Source organism: Megascapheus bottae, chromosome 4 (assembly GCF_031878675.1).
Source record: "Megascapheus bottae isolate mThoBot1 chromosome 4, mThoBot2.hap1, whole genome shotgun sequence".
NCBI lineage: Eukaryota > Metazoa > Chordata > Mammalia > Rodentia > Geomyidae > Megascapheus > Megascapheus bottae.
In genome coordinates, this window is record NC_143512.1 from 63,198,019 (window position 1) to 63,216,122 (window position 18,104).

The window sequence follows — 18,104 nt, forward strand, 5'->3', positions numbered from 1 at the left end:
CTTGTGCTGTTTCTATAAAAGGCCTTAATAATTTACCACATTTTTCCTAGATGCATGAAGAGGCAGAGGCTGTGTTGGCAATACCACCAAAGCAACCTATAACTGATACATCTGCTGAATCCTGACCTCTTATCTATGATGTATATAGATACATACTATATATATGCATATTTGTGGATACCCTAAAAGCCTCAAAGTACTGACGTACTGTGCAGCAAAGACAGAAGTCTCTTCTGTGCACTGTTCCAGTAATTACTGCTACCTGAACAGTTGGAACTGCTGACTTCCTAACCAAATCAACTTCCTTCTCTCCCCTACTGAGCCCTTGGAAGGGTTCCTGATTCTTCACAAGTTAAAGAATTTAAGTTACCATCATATGCAAGAGCAAAGCACTGAATACCTACATAGGTATAGGTTTTCTATTTTTTCATTTGTAAAGGCCTAATGACAATAGATCAATAATAGGAAATACAAATGCACCCATCACACAGTTATTACTGAATTCTTTTTCTTATTTTCTTTTTGGGTAAATACAAAGATGCCTTGTTTGTTACCTAATTCGTGGAAACCAGGAGTCAGTATCTGTGAGGCTACATCCTGTTACCACACAGGGTATGTATGCTGTAACTGCTGGTGTTAGAAAGGGAACCTCAGCCCTTCCACCTTCTATTAAGGTTTGTAACACTACTTCAGAGGATTGTAACCTCAAAGCAAAAGAGGAGCCTCAGAAATCTGGGACTCTTAAGTTATTTTTTAAAGTTATTAGACTGCATAAAAATTCTTAGTTGTTCTCCATCTCTCCAATTTCATTTCAGTGTATTATTATAGGTTGTTTAAACCAAGTAAGGTTTTTCACTACAGTTTCTGATTAAAACTTAGAGGACATTTTGTAGTTTAATTGAAAATATTTCCCACTTAAAAAAATACATATATTTGTGGTAGACTTCCATTTTCGTCAACTTCCCATATCATCATTTTAAATAGGGACTTGAACAAGCACTATTAGTTTAGACCCAGCACAAAGGAAAGCATTAAAGAATACTTAGAATCTCTTGAGCAAGAGCTGTGTGTGCCTGCAATTTACACATTCCATGGGAAAAGAAGAGCCATATATCTTTTTTAAAAATTTTTATTGAAACTCATTAATCAAATTGTAGTGAAAAGCCTTAAGTACTAAATTTTAAAGCATCAGTAATTTAATTTTTGTCAGTGTTCATATTTTGCACAAATTAAAGGTAGTGATAGATGGGTTTTAAGGGTGCAGTTACTGCCTTTATCACATTTGTGAAGTTAATGAGTTGATGGAGGCAAGGTTTTGTTTGTCCAACTTGTGTATGTATGAAGATATTTGGAAACCTTTACAAGAGCCAAACATATATGCAAATTTGTATATAAAGATAGCATGGCCACCATCCTTATAATGCTTGTAAGTGAAAGGATTGTCTTTTTTTTTTTTTGAAATCTGCATATAAATAGAAAAAATCCAGCTGGACTGATTAGAACCCTTTTTTAATTCATTTGTGTAGAACATTTTTATAATTACACATCAGCTTTGACACAGTCATAGAACATTGGTTAATATTTTCCTATGTTGCAAATCTTTTTTGTAATGGTCTTGATCCTTTGAGATCTCTGTAAAGGACCCTGTGAACTAGAAAACCTAACTCACAGAGATTTTTTTTTTCTTCCAATTTTAACTTCCTAGCACTGAAAGCTCCCATTGGGATGAAGGATTTCATCTCTCTTCCTAACACCTTGTGGACTGCACTTCATTTGTTCTCGTGTGCACTGTGTAGCAACTTACATTAAAACAAGGCAGATAAGGGCTCTAAGCTGCTGCTTATGTTAAAAAAAAAAGCGTTCTTTTCTCTCATAAAATGCAGTGAAGGTAAAACAGATCACTTTACCACTGAACCCAAGTGTTTATTTAAATGTCAACAGTACTTCTAAGAATGTTGCCTGTCACCTTGGTCTTTGGTCTTGGACAAATAAAACTGCCTTTCCAGAGAACCAAACATCAGAGATACTAAACCAAATAGTGGTTAAAATTCCAAAGGAAGTAATGTAGTAGTATTACTCATAATGGGATTAGCGCATTTTAGACATTCACTTTAAACACTACCTCAGTTAATATAGAATATAAAATTCTGTGGTTTAATCTCTCAAAAGTCAATAATTCTATCTTGTCACAGATAGCCCTCCATCCCTATCTCCCCCCCTCACCCCATCATTTATCCTAAAGAAGGCTGTTACTATTAGCCTGAACAGGTTTTGTTGTCGTTGTTGTTGTTTGACTGTTACTTTGAAAGACATGTATGTCATCATATCTGCCTATAGCACTTACTATTGGAAGACACTCAGCTTTGTGATTGTCAACATACTCAGAAGTCTGTTTAAATTTATAGTGCTATTTGGTTTATCCATGTTTTTACTGACAGGTCTAATATGTTTTCTTTTAATATTTGCTTGTACAGAAGTAGATGTTTATGATGAAAAATACATGCAGTGCCAAGTCATTAACTTAGGTGTTTAAGAATATTAAATTATAGCTGAAAAGTCTTAAGAATGGTGTCAGTAATAGAATTAATTGAGAAAGTCATATACCACCACGCTATAGAACATCAAAATAATGATGTCAATACTGTAGCTTTTTTAAGATTTTAGAATTAATCTTAGTACATATAAATTTCTATCATTGATAATTATTGAATAATTTGGAAGAATTTGAACAGCTATATTGGTTGTAAACTGAATTTCTAATTGTAAAGTGAATTATTATTTCTAATTGAACTCTTTTCAAAAATAGATTTCAATTTCACATACTGAGAAAATATTGATAATGAAATTAGAAATTTAGTATACCTAATTAAGTATACTCTTAAAATTTCTTATACTTTTATTCCCAGTTTGTGCTTAGGTAAATTGGGGAGTAGAAAGTAGGAAGTGTGTTCTCCCTAATTAAAATTTTCTGATAAAGTTTAGTAATATAAAGACATTTTTATAAGACAATAATGTTAAAAGAGTGTTTTTGGAAATCTATACATTATTGTTCTAATAATGCATAGAAAACTCCTTCAAAAATAGTGGCTTTAATGGCTTCCAGCTCTTGTCGAGAGCTTGAGATGATTAAAGATGCATTTTTCAAGGCATGTCCCAGTGGCAAGAGTTTTCAACAGTGAGATGTCAATGCTTATTTAGATTTGTCTTCTGCTATTTAAATAAATTTTTAATGTCATTCCATTCAGAGGATGCCTTTGTCCCCATATCAAAGCACAGATCATAAGCAATAAAAAAATGTGTGTCATTCAAATTAAAACTGCAATTATTTTTGTGTGGTAAGAGTGAGGTGCTAATTTCGTGTGAAAAGAACTTGTAAATTGCTTTCGGAAATCTTCTTTGGAAGTAAGGGGTTTGTTTTGTTTTTCTCCCAAACCTTGTAGTCCTATGCTTCCATTTTTCACTCAAATTATCTGTCAACTAAAACATGGGAAATCAAAGAGAATTACTTGAGAGACCTTTAAGAAGAGGTGTTAGAAATGAATGGCATTTCAGTTTTTCTAAAATATAAGTTGGTAAAGGTCCCTATGTCTTTGTATTTATAAAATATCTTGTTGCCATCTTAATTTCAAGAATATCACTACATTGAGAATTTCATCAGAAAATGTAACAGTGAAATTAATAGCAGTGCTTATCAAAGAACAGTGAAATGTACTAAGATTTCAGAATCTTTCCAGAAGTGTTCTTTTTATCTTTTAGTTCTAGGTTCCCTCCATAGTTTTTTTTCATAGTGGGTTGAAATGACTCATAGAATATGGAATTTTCCTCCATTGGAATATATTTTATAATTATGTGGATAACTATGCCACAGCATGCATAAATTGCACATATTGTTTCTTTATAAAATGCTTAATTTGAAAAGTATAATTAATGCCAAAAATTCTTACTATTTTGCCACTTAACCGGGTTGATTTAGCACAAAAAGCAAAATCATGGGGCAGAGAGGTGGGGAGTGAAGAAGAATTGATGGATGATTGTTGAAATATGTTCCATTTACTGACCTGTCAGAAACCCTTAGGATGCGTTGTAAAACAAATGGTGTAAATTAGTTTTAAAAAATAGTAAGGGATTGTGAAAATAAAAATCTCAGACTTTAATGTTCTGTAACCACATGATTTCTTTTTAGTTAGTAATACGCTGCTACATATTTGGAGGTTCTGGTGTTTGTAGGTCACTGAACAGACATTGAAATCTGATTTATATTGTATAACTGTAACATAGAACAAAAAGTATTTATATATTTTCCGTAAGAATATTTCATTGAGTTGTGCATAATTTAAATAAGAGTTGTCCCGAAATGTTTTTGCTCACCCTGACTTTTTGTTGTGGTTTTCTTGTTTTTGTATAATGTGTACAGTTTATGTCAAGGGCATTAAAAGCCTCCTGAAACATAATCTTATCAAAGGGATACATTGTTAATAAAATGTACTTAAAATTCCTAAACTGGTGGTGCTGGCAGTGGTACTTTAATGGAAAGCCTTGTTCACAATTTAGTCAAATATCTACGTTCTCATATATACACAATGGAGTTACTCAGCCATAAACAAAAATGAAATTTTATTTGAAAGAAAATGGAAGAAGCAAACTAAGCCAGATCAGACCAATACTGCAATGTTCTCTCTTGGATGTGACAACTGGAAAGAAAATTAAGTAGATTTTGTCATAAATGGAAGGCTAACTGGTGAAGAAAGCCAGAGGGGTTGGTAAACAACCCCCAGAAGATAATCACATCTTGTATGCATAGGTGGAAGGGCCATAATAAAAACCTATGTTTAAAAAGTGCAAGAATGGCCAGATGCCAGTAATCCTAGCTACTCAGGAGGCTGAGATCTGAGGATCACGGTTCAAAGCCAGTTTGGACACTGAAGTCCATGAGACTTTTATCACCAGTTAACCACTAGGAAACCGGAAGTGGGGCTGAGGCTTAAGTGATAGAGCAGTAGTCTTGAGCTGGAGAGCTCAGGGACAGTGCCCAGGCCCAGAGTTCAAATCCCATGACTGACCAAAAAAAAAAAAGAAAAGAAAGTGTAAGTGGGAGAAGGGATGGGAAAAAGTGATCAGTGGGGTAAATATGATTAAATATACACATTTATGTCTGACAAAGAAATATATAGTTAATGCAAGCTAATAAAAATCGGGGTCTGGAAGGTGGAAAGTTTTCTAAATACAATATTTCTGAAATTTTGAGCAGACAATGCTTTTGGTAATTATAAGTGAAGATGCCTTCTGTGGGAAGTATTCTTTTTCTCATGAAATTGGCCTGATCAGATAGGCTAACCTGTAGCTGCCTTGTGACAGGAAAGCATATCACATGCAAAACAGTTCTGGAGAGTAAAATTCAGCATGAAAACTAGGATATGTGACAGTTGGTAAAATACATACCTCACCTTAAGAACAGATTTGTTTTTGATACTCTCAGATACTCTGAGAATCATTTTTTCCCATCTTTATGTTTATTTTCAAGAACTTAAGTTAGCTATGTATGCATGATCCTTCTATTGAATGTTACAGGTATTTTAAAAATCCTGAAGACATTTACTGCCATCAGTTAAAAGTTTTTAGATCTTCCACCTCATATAATGTCTTAATCTGTTTTCTAAGTTCTTTATGTTGCAGCCACCTTATTCTTAGAAGCAGTGTTAACTAAGCCTGTTAAATTTCATTCCCTTATACAGTCTAGTAGGTCATGGCATTGACCATCATGAACAGATTAAGTGTTAGGAGGTGAGCATTTCAGGCCTGTGATGTATGTCTGAGTCACCAGGATTCCCTGCACACAACTGAAGAGCTGTGTAGGTAGTGCACTATATACAGATCATGTCAGTCCATCTCATCACCAAAATGTCCATCGCTAAGGAATCGCTAATTTGGTTTAAGGTACACTTACTTGTTCAAGGTATTGTGATCTTGTTGGAAAAATTAGAGCTTATTTAAGGAAATCATTTAAGATTTTCAAAGGAAGCATGGTTTGCTTCAAAGTGAGGGTTTTGTTTTTTTGTTTTGTTTTGCTTTTTCTCTTTGTGCCTATCTTCAGGACCTGGGTTCTGTCCCCAAGCTTTTTTTTTTTTTTTTTTTTGCTAAAGGTCTGCTCTCTACCACTTGAGCCACCATGCGAACTTACTGAATAATTAATTGAAGATGAGACCTTTTCAAAGACTTGCCTGCCCAAGTTGACTTTGACTTTGTACTGTGATCCTCAGATATCAGTCTCCTTAGGGGCTGAGATTGATCAAGGGGGCTAACCCCAGCCATAGATGTAATGTTAAGGCGGATAATTCTATTTTTTATGTAGTAATTTTTTTCTTTTAATACTGATATTTCTACTGACACACGAATATAAACTTAAAAGTTTCTGAATAGCACTTCTTTAAAGCAATGCTGACATAGAATATTACAAAACCTCTTAAGTTTCGATATATCTAGTTGTTAAAAATGTAGGGGGAGGAAGGTCAGCTATAGGTCATACTGATACTGTGAGCACACAGTTACATATCCATGCGCTTCCTATTGGCATATTGCTGCATTTCAGGAGGCTTTGAATTAAGCCACTGATTCTCACAAGTGTAGAGTGAATCAATTACCTGAGACCGGATACACACTGATTCCAGGTCACATGCTAGTGAGGCTGAGTAACAGGCTTTAAGTGTACCCAGGAACTTAATGTTTTAGTAGTTCATGAAGCAGTTTATTGGCTGCACTCAGTAATGGTTACACATTGATTTCATTGAGGTAAATAAAACAACATTTTGGTGAAATGTTTTAATTAAGACTGTAACAGCAAAACAACTTCGAGACTGCAATATATATATATATATATAGTCTTTTTCTTTTTTGGACCTGGAGATCAAACCCAGGACATTGCACTTGCTAGGCAAGCGCTTTGCCACTGGGCTACATCCCAGCCCTGTGTCCCTGTGCATTGTTTTTTAAACCAAACCTAAATGGAAGACTACATACAAAAATCATTGCCATTTACATTTCTGTGTCCAAGTTTCAGATGAAAAACGGGAGGGAGCACAAGTGATTTCAATACTGAATCAAGTCTTTTCACAACTATCAGACTAAATGAAATACTGTGTTAGGATATAACCAGCTTTTCCAGCAAAAGGCTGTTTACCTCTGAAGAAATGGCTGAAAAGTGTGAACAGAACAGAACCGTGTAGGTATATTCTGAGGTGAATGGCCTCTGTAGGATAACATTTGGTAGTAGAGTATAGGCAGTGTCATTTCCACCACACAGACAGCAGACGGCAAAACAAAAGGAACCTTTCTTCATGCTTTTATAAAAATGTGACAGGCATTAGGGGTTGGCTGGTGGGAGAAAGGAACTACTCGTATTAAAGTCTTAATCTGCACCTACCCAGTGTTTCGGAAACACGGTCACCCCTCTGGTGTCTGTGGTGGTTATTTCCAGGACCCATTCCAAACCCCAATCTGCATGCTTATGTCCCTTATATAAAATGCTATTTGCAAAGAACCTATGCACCGATATGCTGTGTCATCTCTAATACTACAATGCAAAGACAATAATTGTTAATGTATTGTTTTAAGGAATCATGCATCACAAAGCAGTTTGTATGTGTCTGGGACATAGATAGTATGGTTTATTTCTTGCATATTTTCTTGGATTGAGATCCCTCATATTTGGAGAACCAAGCGTAGTTTGAAAGGAGATAGTTTCTCTGGAGTCAACAGAATTTCCCACTCCATGGAACTTTTTGAAGTTGTATCTCAAGTTGCATCCAACAATGCAGTTTCATTTAACTAATTTAGTACAATAAGAATATTAATGGGGCAGAATTTTCTTGACCCAGAAGACCTATTGGTCGTCTTAGCATCAAAGGATGCTAAGTGGAAATGGGCCATATAGAGTTCTTGAATGAAAACAGAATTAGTAAAATGTCAGTGGAAGTAGTGATACATTTTCCCTTTTCTATTCTGAGGTAGTTAAAAATTAAGACAGGGAGTGCTTATTAACTTGCCCCCAAGTCAAGTTCATTGCTAGTCTTGTTCTCTTACTGTTTCATCCACAGAGCTTAACTATTATGTTAGGTCTTTGCCATAAAGGGGTTAATTTTGCAGATATGGGCAGGAAAAATTGGGAAAGAACAAAGGAGTGACCAAAAAGAAATGTATTCATTTACCTGATTTATGAAACAGTAACCTTCTGCACATCACCTTTAGGATAACAATAAAAATTAACTAAAAAATTAGTGTTTATCAGAATAAAATTTAATGACCCTATTTTCTCATGGGAAATGGAACTTCTAGGACCACAGCCCATTTGTTTCTACAGTACTGAGTGGGCAGACCTGAGAATGTACCGGAACAGACAATAAGGCCATCGTGTTCCCACGATCTGCCATTTCTAGAATAATCCTGCAAGAGGGAATGCTGAGTCCCTTAACTCTAGTGTTTAATCTAGCCAGACTGTAGTGTTCTTATAGAAATTGGACCAGCAAGCAGTGAGCACTCAACTGGGATAAAGGACCAAAGTCTGTAGTGTTAACATGGTGCCAACATGGTGTAGGATCTAGTTAGTGTGCACTGGTTAATGGTAGTATTCATCTTGACCTGAAAGAACCAAGGCGGACAAGCTGCCCCCTTCACTTGGGAGGGGTGAGGCAAGGCATTTGCATTTTATAGTCTGAACAGGGCTCTGGCATGGTTAGATTGTTTGAAATATTGTCCCTGTCCCCATACAGGGGTGATGCCAACTGAGACACATAATTCAGGCTTGCTTCTCCAGCTCGCATTTCTCCCAGAGTTTTTGTGTAGCTTCTTTCTAGGGTGTTAAGCAAGTTTTCAGGTGGGGTCAAAAGTCCTTGTTGCCACCTGAGGTCTGTGGAGGGTACTGGAACATGACCACACAAACCAGTGTCAAAATCGGATTGATTGTAAGTAAAGTTCTCGAAACAGATCCAGGGCCCAGGGCCTGAGTGCTCTTTTTGCAAGAGATACCGGTAGACAGGCTTCATTAATTCACTCTCAGTGCCCATGGCTTGTGCCTTGGTGCTGTCTGGCTTGTTTATAACTTCAATAGCATCTGGAATGCAGTCTTTGACATTCATTATTGTTAAATGAGGGTTTTCCTGCATAGGAAAGAAAAGAATATGTGTGTGCATCAAAGTGAGTATGATATTTGAAGTACACTTAGAGGTTCATGTTTCTTTCTGGTTACAAGTAAGCTTGGAGGTGGGGTTGAAAATCAAATGCTTTGCCTGAACAGAAGGAATCAAAGCTCCAATCACCTAATAATTCCTTTTTTTCCTCTCACTTCGTCCCTCTCTCCCTTCTTTCCTTTGTCTTTCCTTCTTCCCTCCCTCCCTTCCTTTTCTCCCTTCCTTTCTTCTTCCTTCTCTTCCTTCCCTTTCCCTCCTCTCCTTCCTTCTCTCCTTCCCTCCCTCCCTCCCTTCCTCTTTTCCTTCCTCCCTTTCTTCCTTCCTTCCCTCTTTTGACACTTCATTCTTCCCTCTCAGCCTCCCTCTTTCCTTCCCTCCCTGGCCCCTGCTCCATCCTCCTCCCCGACCCTCATGTATCCATACCTTTTTCTCAGTCCTGGGGATGAACCCTAGGACCTTATATGTGCTGAGTAAGCACCCTACCACTGAATTACATCTCCAGGCTCTTCAGTCACCTAGCTCAAAGCTGTAGGAGCAGAGGTCTAAGCAGCATTACAATAGCCCAAAGCTGGATTCATCCTTACAGGGATTTGATATACCAAGAATTCCCTCATGTTGGCATCAATTTGTGAGAAGTAATGCACCTACTACCTGGAGAATGTAACTGTAACCCCTCTATACATTACCCTAACAATTAAAAAAATTTTTAAAGAATTCCCTCATGTTTACCTTGGATTTTATCAATGACAAGATGCTGCTTTTGTTAGGATCTGGTATGTCTGGGTAACACGTCTCTTTCATCCTAGGAAAACAGTAGGTATGAAACTAAATTTCACAGTATAGTGGAATAGTTAACATTTCTACAGTCCCATGCCTGGGTTCTAATCTTTCCTCTATCCCTTATTAAGGATTCCATTGTACTTTTGCTCATTGGTTAAATGGGAGTAATCCAATACTTATAGTAACCTTGCAAGAACAACATGGATTATTCAATATAAAGTACTTAGAAGATTGAATTGTCTATATTGGTTATGGCTATTGGGACACTTGAAAATTCTTTATATTAGTATATTTTTGTGTACTCCTGAGGCTTGAACTCAGGTCATAGGTACTAGTTCTGGGGTTTTTTTCTCAAGGCTAATGTTCTACCATCTGAGTCACACCTCCACTTCTGGTTTTTTCATGCATTTTTTATTGTAATTAATAGAAGGGTTACATTATATTCACCAGGTAGAAGGTGCATTGCTTCACAAACATTGATACTCTTTCTCATGTCTTGGTCCCCATTTCCCTCTCCCCACCTCCACCCCTCATCTTGTTTTTCCCCCTTCCCTATGATTTCAAATAACCAAATAAGCATATATACAATACATCAGATAACAAGGTAAAATACTGTAACCATATAAGATAACCAAGGGACAGCAAAAGTGATGAGAGATAACATAGTACATTAAGGACAACAATCACTCATTATATGGCTTGTTTCTATATCCTGGAGGTCCTTTCATTTGGTGTCATACTATATGGCCTATGTATTTAGGTTTTGCTCTATTGTGGCTTTTTTTTAAGTTAATATGAGTCTCAAAGACTGTCCTGCCTAAGGCTGGCTTCAAACTGCAATCCTCATATCTAAGCCCCCTGAATAGTTAGGATTACAGATATGGGCCACCAGCACCTGGCAAATTCTTTATTTTATATGGTTGTTTTTCTCATGTACTAAACCTGCAAGGAAAACTTGTGAAAGAAATTACACTTCTTCATCTAGACCTCCTTTGTCCCTTACCCTCTCCATATGTACTTATTTTTGTTTTTCCATATTATACAGTGGCACTGCTATCTGACTTTTGAATGCAACTTTGCACACACACTTACCACTGGCTTTTCCAGTAACATACAGCAATGATGAGCAAGACACTGAAAGTCATGGGCAGAATGATCTGTACCAACGTGGGGGCTGAAGAAGGAAAGAATCTTTTTATGAGCTCCTCAAAGAATTGTTTTAAGTAAGTGCTTGAGTAATAATAATTTTACATGATTATTATCCTCAAATTTCTAGTTAGGCAAATTTCATGATTGACCAGTGGCAAAAGGACCAGTCCACCCAGATAGAAGATTCTTTTGCCATTGGCCAAAGTCTTTGTGAATCAAATCCTTACCTTTCTGTTAATGTGGATAAGTTCCTCACTCACTCCTCAAATTAGAATTACACTTTTCCATCTTTGCCCAAGATTCATGGGTAGATGGAAAGCATTTGCCTGCCGCTTGAATAGAGATGTGAATATAGGTCTTGTTTTGGTTTTATTGTTGTTGTTTGTTTTTGTTTTTTGTTTTGTTTTGTCGGTCATGGGGCTTGGACTCTGGGTCTGGGCGCTGTCCCTGAGCTCTTCAGCTCAAGGATACTGCCCTATCCCTTGAGCCACAGCACCACTTCTGGTTTTCTAGTGGTTAATTAGAGATAAGAGTCTCATGGACTTTAGTGCTTAGGCTGGCTTTGAACTGCGATCCTCAGATCTCAGCCTCCTGAGTAGCTAGGATTATAGGTGTGAGCCACCATACCCTGCATAAGTCTTGGTTTTATAACCATCTCTCCAGCCAAATGCATTTGGACAAGAAAGATCTCCCCTCATCACACCTTTACCTGACACCAAATGCACAAACAAGAAGCTGGGAAAGTATCCACACTACACAGCCTGCCTTTAATCGGTCTCTCTGGCAGCACAAGGAGCAATTATCTGCCATTGCAAAGCCAGCTAGAAGGAAGGCTGGCTGCAGAAAGTAATTCCACCACCACCAATAACACACTGTGGCCTGTTATATATGAAAATCTTTGTCCATACTAAGTGAAGCTTCTGTGAATTTTCAAATCATTCTAAGAGAAGGGCCTTGGATGTCTCTGAGAGGCAGAAGATCCAGTCCCTAACTGGGTCAGATGACGTCCACCCTTCCCTGGCTTTTGTAGGATTCTGCATATTTCTGTGGAACAAAAGTAAGAGAAAGAGGGAGAGAGAGAGAAAAAAAAAGGCTTGGGGAAAAGAAATGTTTGTGAATTCCAATCTAGACAAAGTCTAAGGCAACATTTCTGTAATCTCTCACTTTCTGAGAAACTCCCAAGGCAAGGGTTTCCACTTGTCGGAACTCACAGAGTTTATCTGGAGTGATGACCGTCCTGAATGTTCCATTGAGGCCTTCTCCGACATGTGTATAGGAAGTGACCAGAAACTCATAGGAGGATTCTGGCTGCAGGTGCTCCACAGTGAATGTCTTTTGTTCTGGATTTTTGATGTCATATTTGCATACTGAATCACCTGTGATTTAAAAGCAATGTTGTTTACAAGGGGAAAAATAGAAACACAGTAAATGTTGGTAGAAGAGCTGGGCACTAATGCTCTTATTACTTCAGTGCTGTCAAGATTTTGAAACCAACAAGAAAAATCTTATGATAATTCAACACCCAAGAAAAGCTTAAAGAAATGGCACTACAAGCCAAAAGTCTACTATACAGAGGGAGTAATTGGTGATCCATGCAGACAGACAGAACACACAGATCTGCCAGAGATGGTAAGAACTCTGAAGAGACTTTGAAATCAATTGTAAGGCTGGGACCGTGTTCAGTAGTAGAGCACTTCAACTTGTGTAAGGCCCTGGTTCCATCCCCCATACCACCAAAATAGAACTGAAGGGAAATAACCAGGAATGCGGCCTACTGCTAGAGTGCTTGTCTAGCATGCACGAAGCTCTGGGTTCAATTCCCCTGTACCATGTGCACAGAAAAAGCTGGGATGTGGTGCTGTGTCTCACGTGGTAGAACACTAGCCTTGAGAAAGCTCAAGAACAGTGCCCAAGCCCTGAGTTCAAACCCCAAGACTGGCAAAAAAAAAAATACACAGTCAAGACATTTGACAAAGTTAAAGTAAAGAGGTCTAGAAAATTCTGTAGATGGCAGGATTTCTTATGCAGTTTTTTGGTCTAGCCTTGTTCTTCCTGAAATACATTAAAAATCCTGGCCTTTTATCTTCTCCTTTTTTCTAAATCTAAGAGCTCCTTTTGATCCTAAAGTGAGGCCAGGAGTACCTTTCCAGGACCTCTCCCCTCTGCGCTGGGAGGGAACCCGGAGCCTCGCTGTTCATACCAATGCTTTCCAACAGTGAGATCCTGACAACATGGTTGAACAAATACAAAGAAACGTCACCTGAAAAAATGGCCTTTTCAAATCCTGGTTGGCACTGTCTGTGTTTGGACTTCAAATAGACATGGTACCCTTGAATAAAACCTGACTGGTTAAGGGTGGAGTAATCTGTCCAGTTCAGAATGAAGGAGTGGGAGGTCACGTTATTCACAGCCACTTGAGGATTCGTTGAAGGAACTGCAAGAGGAAGAAGAGATGAGAAAACACTGTGATCTGGAAATGGCCTGAGAACATCCACATAAACTGAACAGAGAACAGCAGCAGCTCAGATGCCACAGAGCTTATGCCAAGTGAGGAGCTTTATCTGTCCCAAGAGAGTTCAATGTAATGTCGTTCATCAGAAATGGGAAGGAATTGGAAAATGCCCAGACAGATAAAGTAACTTACACAAGATCACACACATATTTTGACAAAAACAAGTCTTTCTTAGACTTGATTGTGGACTTGAAGTCTAACTAACCTTTGAGAGAAGACCCAACAGAAAACCACAGAGGAGAAGAGGCAGGGTTATGTTCCAAGAGGTAAGAGACCAAATGGCAGAAGAACTCCATTTCCCATGTTAAAGCAATGCAGTTATTCACGTGCCAGTGGGGAAACATGAGAATGTGTACTCAGAAGCTTTTCCTAAGTCTGCTCCCACACCAGAATTCTGCACACTGCTCTAAACACACAAACCCACTCACCAATGCTCACCAATGACACCCCCCCCCCCGCCTCTCTCAGAGGCAGCTGGGAACTATGGCTCAGCTTCTCCCGAGTGAAGAAACTGAGCTTTGGTCTGATTAGTATGAAATAATTAGGTCCATCCAGGCTACTCTGTGCTGCTTCCAGTGGCCTGGGTCATTGGATGTCAGAGTGTGAGTGAGCGCTCCACGCAGAAAACAAAAAACCCCATCCAGGACCATCCGGGAAAATTTACAGAGGGCCAGTTCACAGCATGACTGAAAAGTTGTCAACATATATAAGAAATGAAAGGCATATTTAAATAATTCAAAGCTAGGCACAGTAGGTCAAGCCTATAATCCTAGCATTTTCCTGTCACCCCAGCTAAGGAGGAAGCATGATAGTGGGGCAGAAAGGCCTCTCCCTGTCATACCCAGTGATGTGGGAAAACACAGGTAAGTAGATTGCAGCCCGGGCCAGATTCACATAAAGCAAGATTTTACTTTGAAAATACCCAACACACAAAAGGAAAGAGGATTTTAGTAGAGCAGCAATCCTTTAATTTGTCCCTAATACTAAAGTTCAAACACTTCATATGAGTATTCCAGCTCTAGGACTTTAAGCCATTATCATGGATATAAAAAGAATAAAATAAAAAGAATTCACATAGGATCTAAGGAAGAGAGAGAGTTGGTCATTGGGAGTACAAGATACTACGGTACATTTTACATTTTATCAATTTGAGGTTATCAATAAAAGTCGATTCGGGGACTGGGAGTTTGGCCTAGTGGTAGAGTGCTTGCCTAGCATGCACGAAGACCTAGGTTCGATTCCTTGGTACCACATACATAGAAAAAAAAAAGCTGGAATGGTGCTGAAGCTCAAGTGGTAGAGCTCTAGCCTTGAGAAAATCCAAGGACAGTGCTCAGGTCCTGAGCTCAAGCCCATGACTGACAAAAAAAAAAGTATATGGCTATGCAAAGAAAAGAATACTTATTTTTTAAAAGAAATATAAAACTAAGACACTATTCACTATTATTTACAATAAAATAAACAATATACAGTTGGGTTCTGATTACTACAAAATTGTTTCTCTGGCTTTTGTGGAATCAGTAACCAAATACTGAAAAAAAAATGAGTCCACATGCAAGAAATGAGTTGGGGAAAAGAAAAAGCATGCAGGTCAATGATTGTAAACTTTTGTTCAAGAATACTCCTTTATGATACAACTGAATGCCTTTGGGTACTAGAATTAGTAACAATTTCATTGTTGTGTGCATTGTGGTTCAAAAATAACCCTTTAAGAAAAATGTTGTTTTAATTGTAATGTATAGAGGGTTACAGTTATATTTGCCAGATGGTAGATGCATTACTTCTCACACATTGACACACCTTCTCATGTTTTTGTCCGCATTTCCCTACCCCCACCCTTCGCAATCATCTTGTTTTTCCCCTTCCCTTTCCTATTTCAAATGAACAAATAAATGTATATACAATATTCCAGGTAACAAAGTCAGATACAGTAACAACATGAGATTAATAAAGAGAACAACAAAAGAGAAGAGAAATAACAGAGTACATTAAGAATAACAATCATACAGGATAAAGCTCTTGTTTCCATAGAAAAATGTTTTATACTCATCTTGTTTAAAAGAAAAAAAAGAATGCAACTTCCAGCATAAACGGAACCATGAAAGCCAGGCAAGAGGTGAAATCTTCCTAAACACATATCTGGCATCCACGGATGGATATGACCAAATCCTTCCTGGACCCCATTAAATACTTTCCACTTACCCAGTTCCTGGTAGTATCCTGTTCTTTTCCCCATTAAAGAAGCAACCCGTTCTGTAGATATTCCATAAACTCTGAAGTCATATTGAATCCCTGGTCTGAAGACATCTAGAGAAGAAAAGTCAACATATTTTCAACAACACAGAATGGTGTGCCCATTGATTCTGGAAAGGAAAAGAGTGAAAAGTGAATCTATGTTTCCCAGATCATTTCCTTCCCTTCCTAGGATTGCTGTATTTTCTCCACCATCTTCCTTCCTTTCATTAAGCCTTAGAATCACCTCACCTTGTGGTGTTGACTCCAGCAAAGCTGCAGGATTGTCATCTGCAGTGTCCTGACAAGCCAGACCTCTTACACAAACTGGGGGCAAAACCCCTGCCAACTCTCCATCATCTTGAACTCTCCTTAGGGCTCCTTGCTATCTATCTTTCTTCGCAGGGGCTTCGAAGCTTTGCTTTCTCTTTCCCATATCCCCTCTTCTCTGCCTCTCTGCAGTTCTCTCCCCAGAGGGCACTAGACTATTCTAACCTACTAGAGACTCCAATTTCTGTGGACCCAGGCAATTCACACATCTTTCCCTCCATCCAGGAGATGGCGCCACACCCCTCCTGCATAAGCCCAAACTGGATTCCTTTGGCTTTGCTAAACTACCATGCTTCAAGGTATAAATCCAGTGTGGGAGGTGAGCATTCAAATGCTCACCAAAGCTCTAAGTTTATGGTTGACTCCTATCAGCGCTATACTCTGAACAACTCTCAATCCATGCACTTCTCTGTCTCTTAGAAAGCTCTCTGCCAGTGATTGTATAGATTCCCTTCTTGAATACTTGCTTGTTAAACATGACATTTGAAATATGATGTAAAAAATCAATGTTAATAAATACTTTAATAAAAAAATCAGGAATAGAAAAAAGATAAAGAAAGCTCTCTGCCCATGGGTTACAACATCCCTATCATTCATTTGAGATAAAGAAGAACAAGTTTATAATCAAGCAAGTGAATCTGGACCTCGGGTCCACATATCCTGAAAAAAAAAAGGAGATTAAAGAAAATCCAATCCTATACAGTTGTATAAAATGTGAACTCCTAGAGCCCAGGTTAGATTTGTCATTTTAAAATAATGAGCTCGGCACAAAATCTCTTGAGAAGGAGAAGTCCTAGATGAACTTGCTGCAAAGTAGACTGGACTGGATGGTAGAACAGCAGTGCTTACCTGAGCTGATGACTGTACTTGTGGTATTGGGTCCTATGTTCCTCCACTGCATATCGCAAGACTGGTCCTGGAGACGTGCACACCACTCCACAACATAGCCTATAACCTTGTCCCCGGGCAGAGGCTTCCAGGACACAAAGAATCCATCCTCTGTACGTCTAATTATCTCCTCTTCAACTTCTTCTATAAACAAACACGTACAAAAGTGCTTCTAATTTCAACTATTTTTGTTTTCTTTTTACAGTTTCTAGAGGAAATGAATCTACATGTGCTATGTACCGGATATATTTTGGTATGAAATTCCCTCCAAAGGCCCATGTCCTAAAGCAGTGGCCCTAAGAGCATGGCACTACTGGGAGATGGTAAATCCTTCTAAGAGATGGAGCCCAGTGGGAGGAAGTTTAGTCATTGGGAGATGGGCCAATCTTCTCTCTTCCTGGCCACCATGAGGTGACCAGCTCTTCTCTGCTACATACTCCCACCATGATACTTTGTCTTGCTACACACAAGACAACACAATTTATTTTGAACAGAAAGCTCAGGAAAATCAACTTTTTCTCCTTATTAGTTGTTTACTTCACTTAATATCACTTAATACCACCCTTGAGCTCATCAGTGATAATCAGAACTAATCAATGAACAAAGAAGAATATAACATATAGAGAGAGACTTTGAAGTCTGAAATATTTACTCTATCCCTTTACCAAGAAAGTCTTGGCTGATCCCTGCCCTATAGCCACAAATGATGCTTGATCTGTTAACGGGCCAGGCTGTCCTTGGACTGATCACTGCTTCTGAGATGTTAGGGGTAGGAATTACATAAAGAACGATAAATAGGGAAAGCAGTCAGCTGTGGATGGAGCTAGACTGTGCATGGATGTGGATGCCATTTATGACAGAGGCTGCCATGCTGATGTACCTGGTATTGAGGCCCTTTTCCTAAGGTTTGACAATGACAATGAAGGTGGGATGGCTTCATGGAGCCATCATGTTCTACAGAGACTTGCATTTGACATAGACTTCCCTGTACAAAGTTCGAATTACGCTGGACATCCTACATTCTCTCTAACCAT

General features: G+C 38.4%; 2 protein-coding genes across 4 annotated transcripts in view; one reads left to right on the plus strand and one right to left on the minus strand.

Moving 5' to 3' along the window:
• Positions 1–4,485, plus strand: part of Rictor (RPTOR independent companion of MTOR complex 2) — an 85,662-nt gene extending 81,177 nt beyond the window's left edge. For all 3 annotated transcript variants that reach the window (XM_090332019.1, XM_090332020.1, XM_090332021.1), the window contains one exon: positions 51–4,485. In XM_090332019.1, coding sequence (XP_090188145.1) covers positions 51–125 — 75 coding nt within the window. In that variant the 3' untranslated portion in view covers positions 126–4,485. The remainder of the gene's footprint in view (positions 1–50) is intronic.
• A 2,899-nt stretch (positions 4,486–7,384) lies between these two features.
• Positions 7,385–18,104, minus strand: part of Osmr (oncostatin M receptor) — a 42,138-nt gene continuing 31,418 nt past the window's right edge. Inside the window, 8 exon segments of the mRNA XM_090332025.1 lie at positions 7,385–8,690; positions 8,692–9,149; positions 9,909–9,981; positions 11,052–11,133; positions 12,320–12,484; positions 13,369–13,542; positions 15,823–15,927; positions 17,032–17,214. Of these exon segments, the coding sequence (XP_090188151.1) occupies positions 8,609–8,690; positions 8,692–9,149; positions 9,909–9,981; positions 11,052–11,133; positions 12,320–12,484; positions 13,369–13,542; positions 15,823–15,927; positions 17,032–17,214 (1,322 nt within the window). The 3' untranslated portion in view covers positions 7,385–8,608.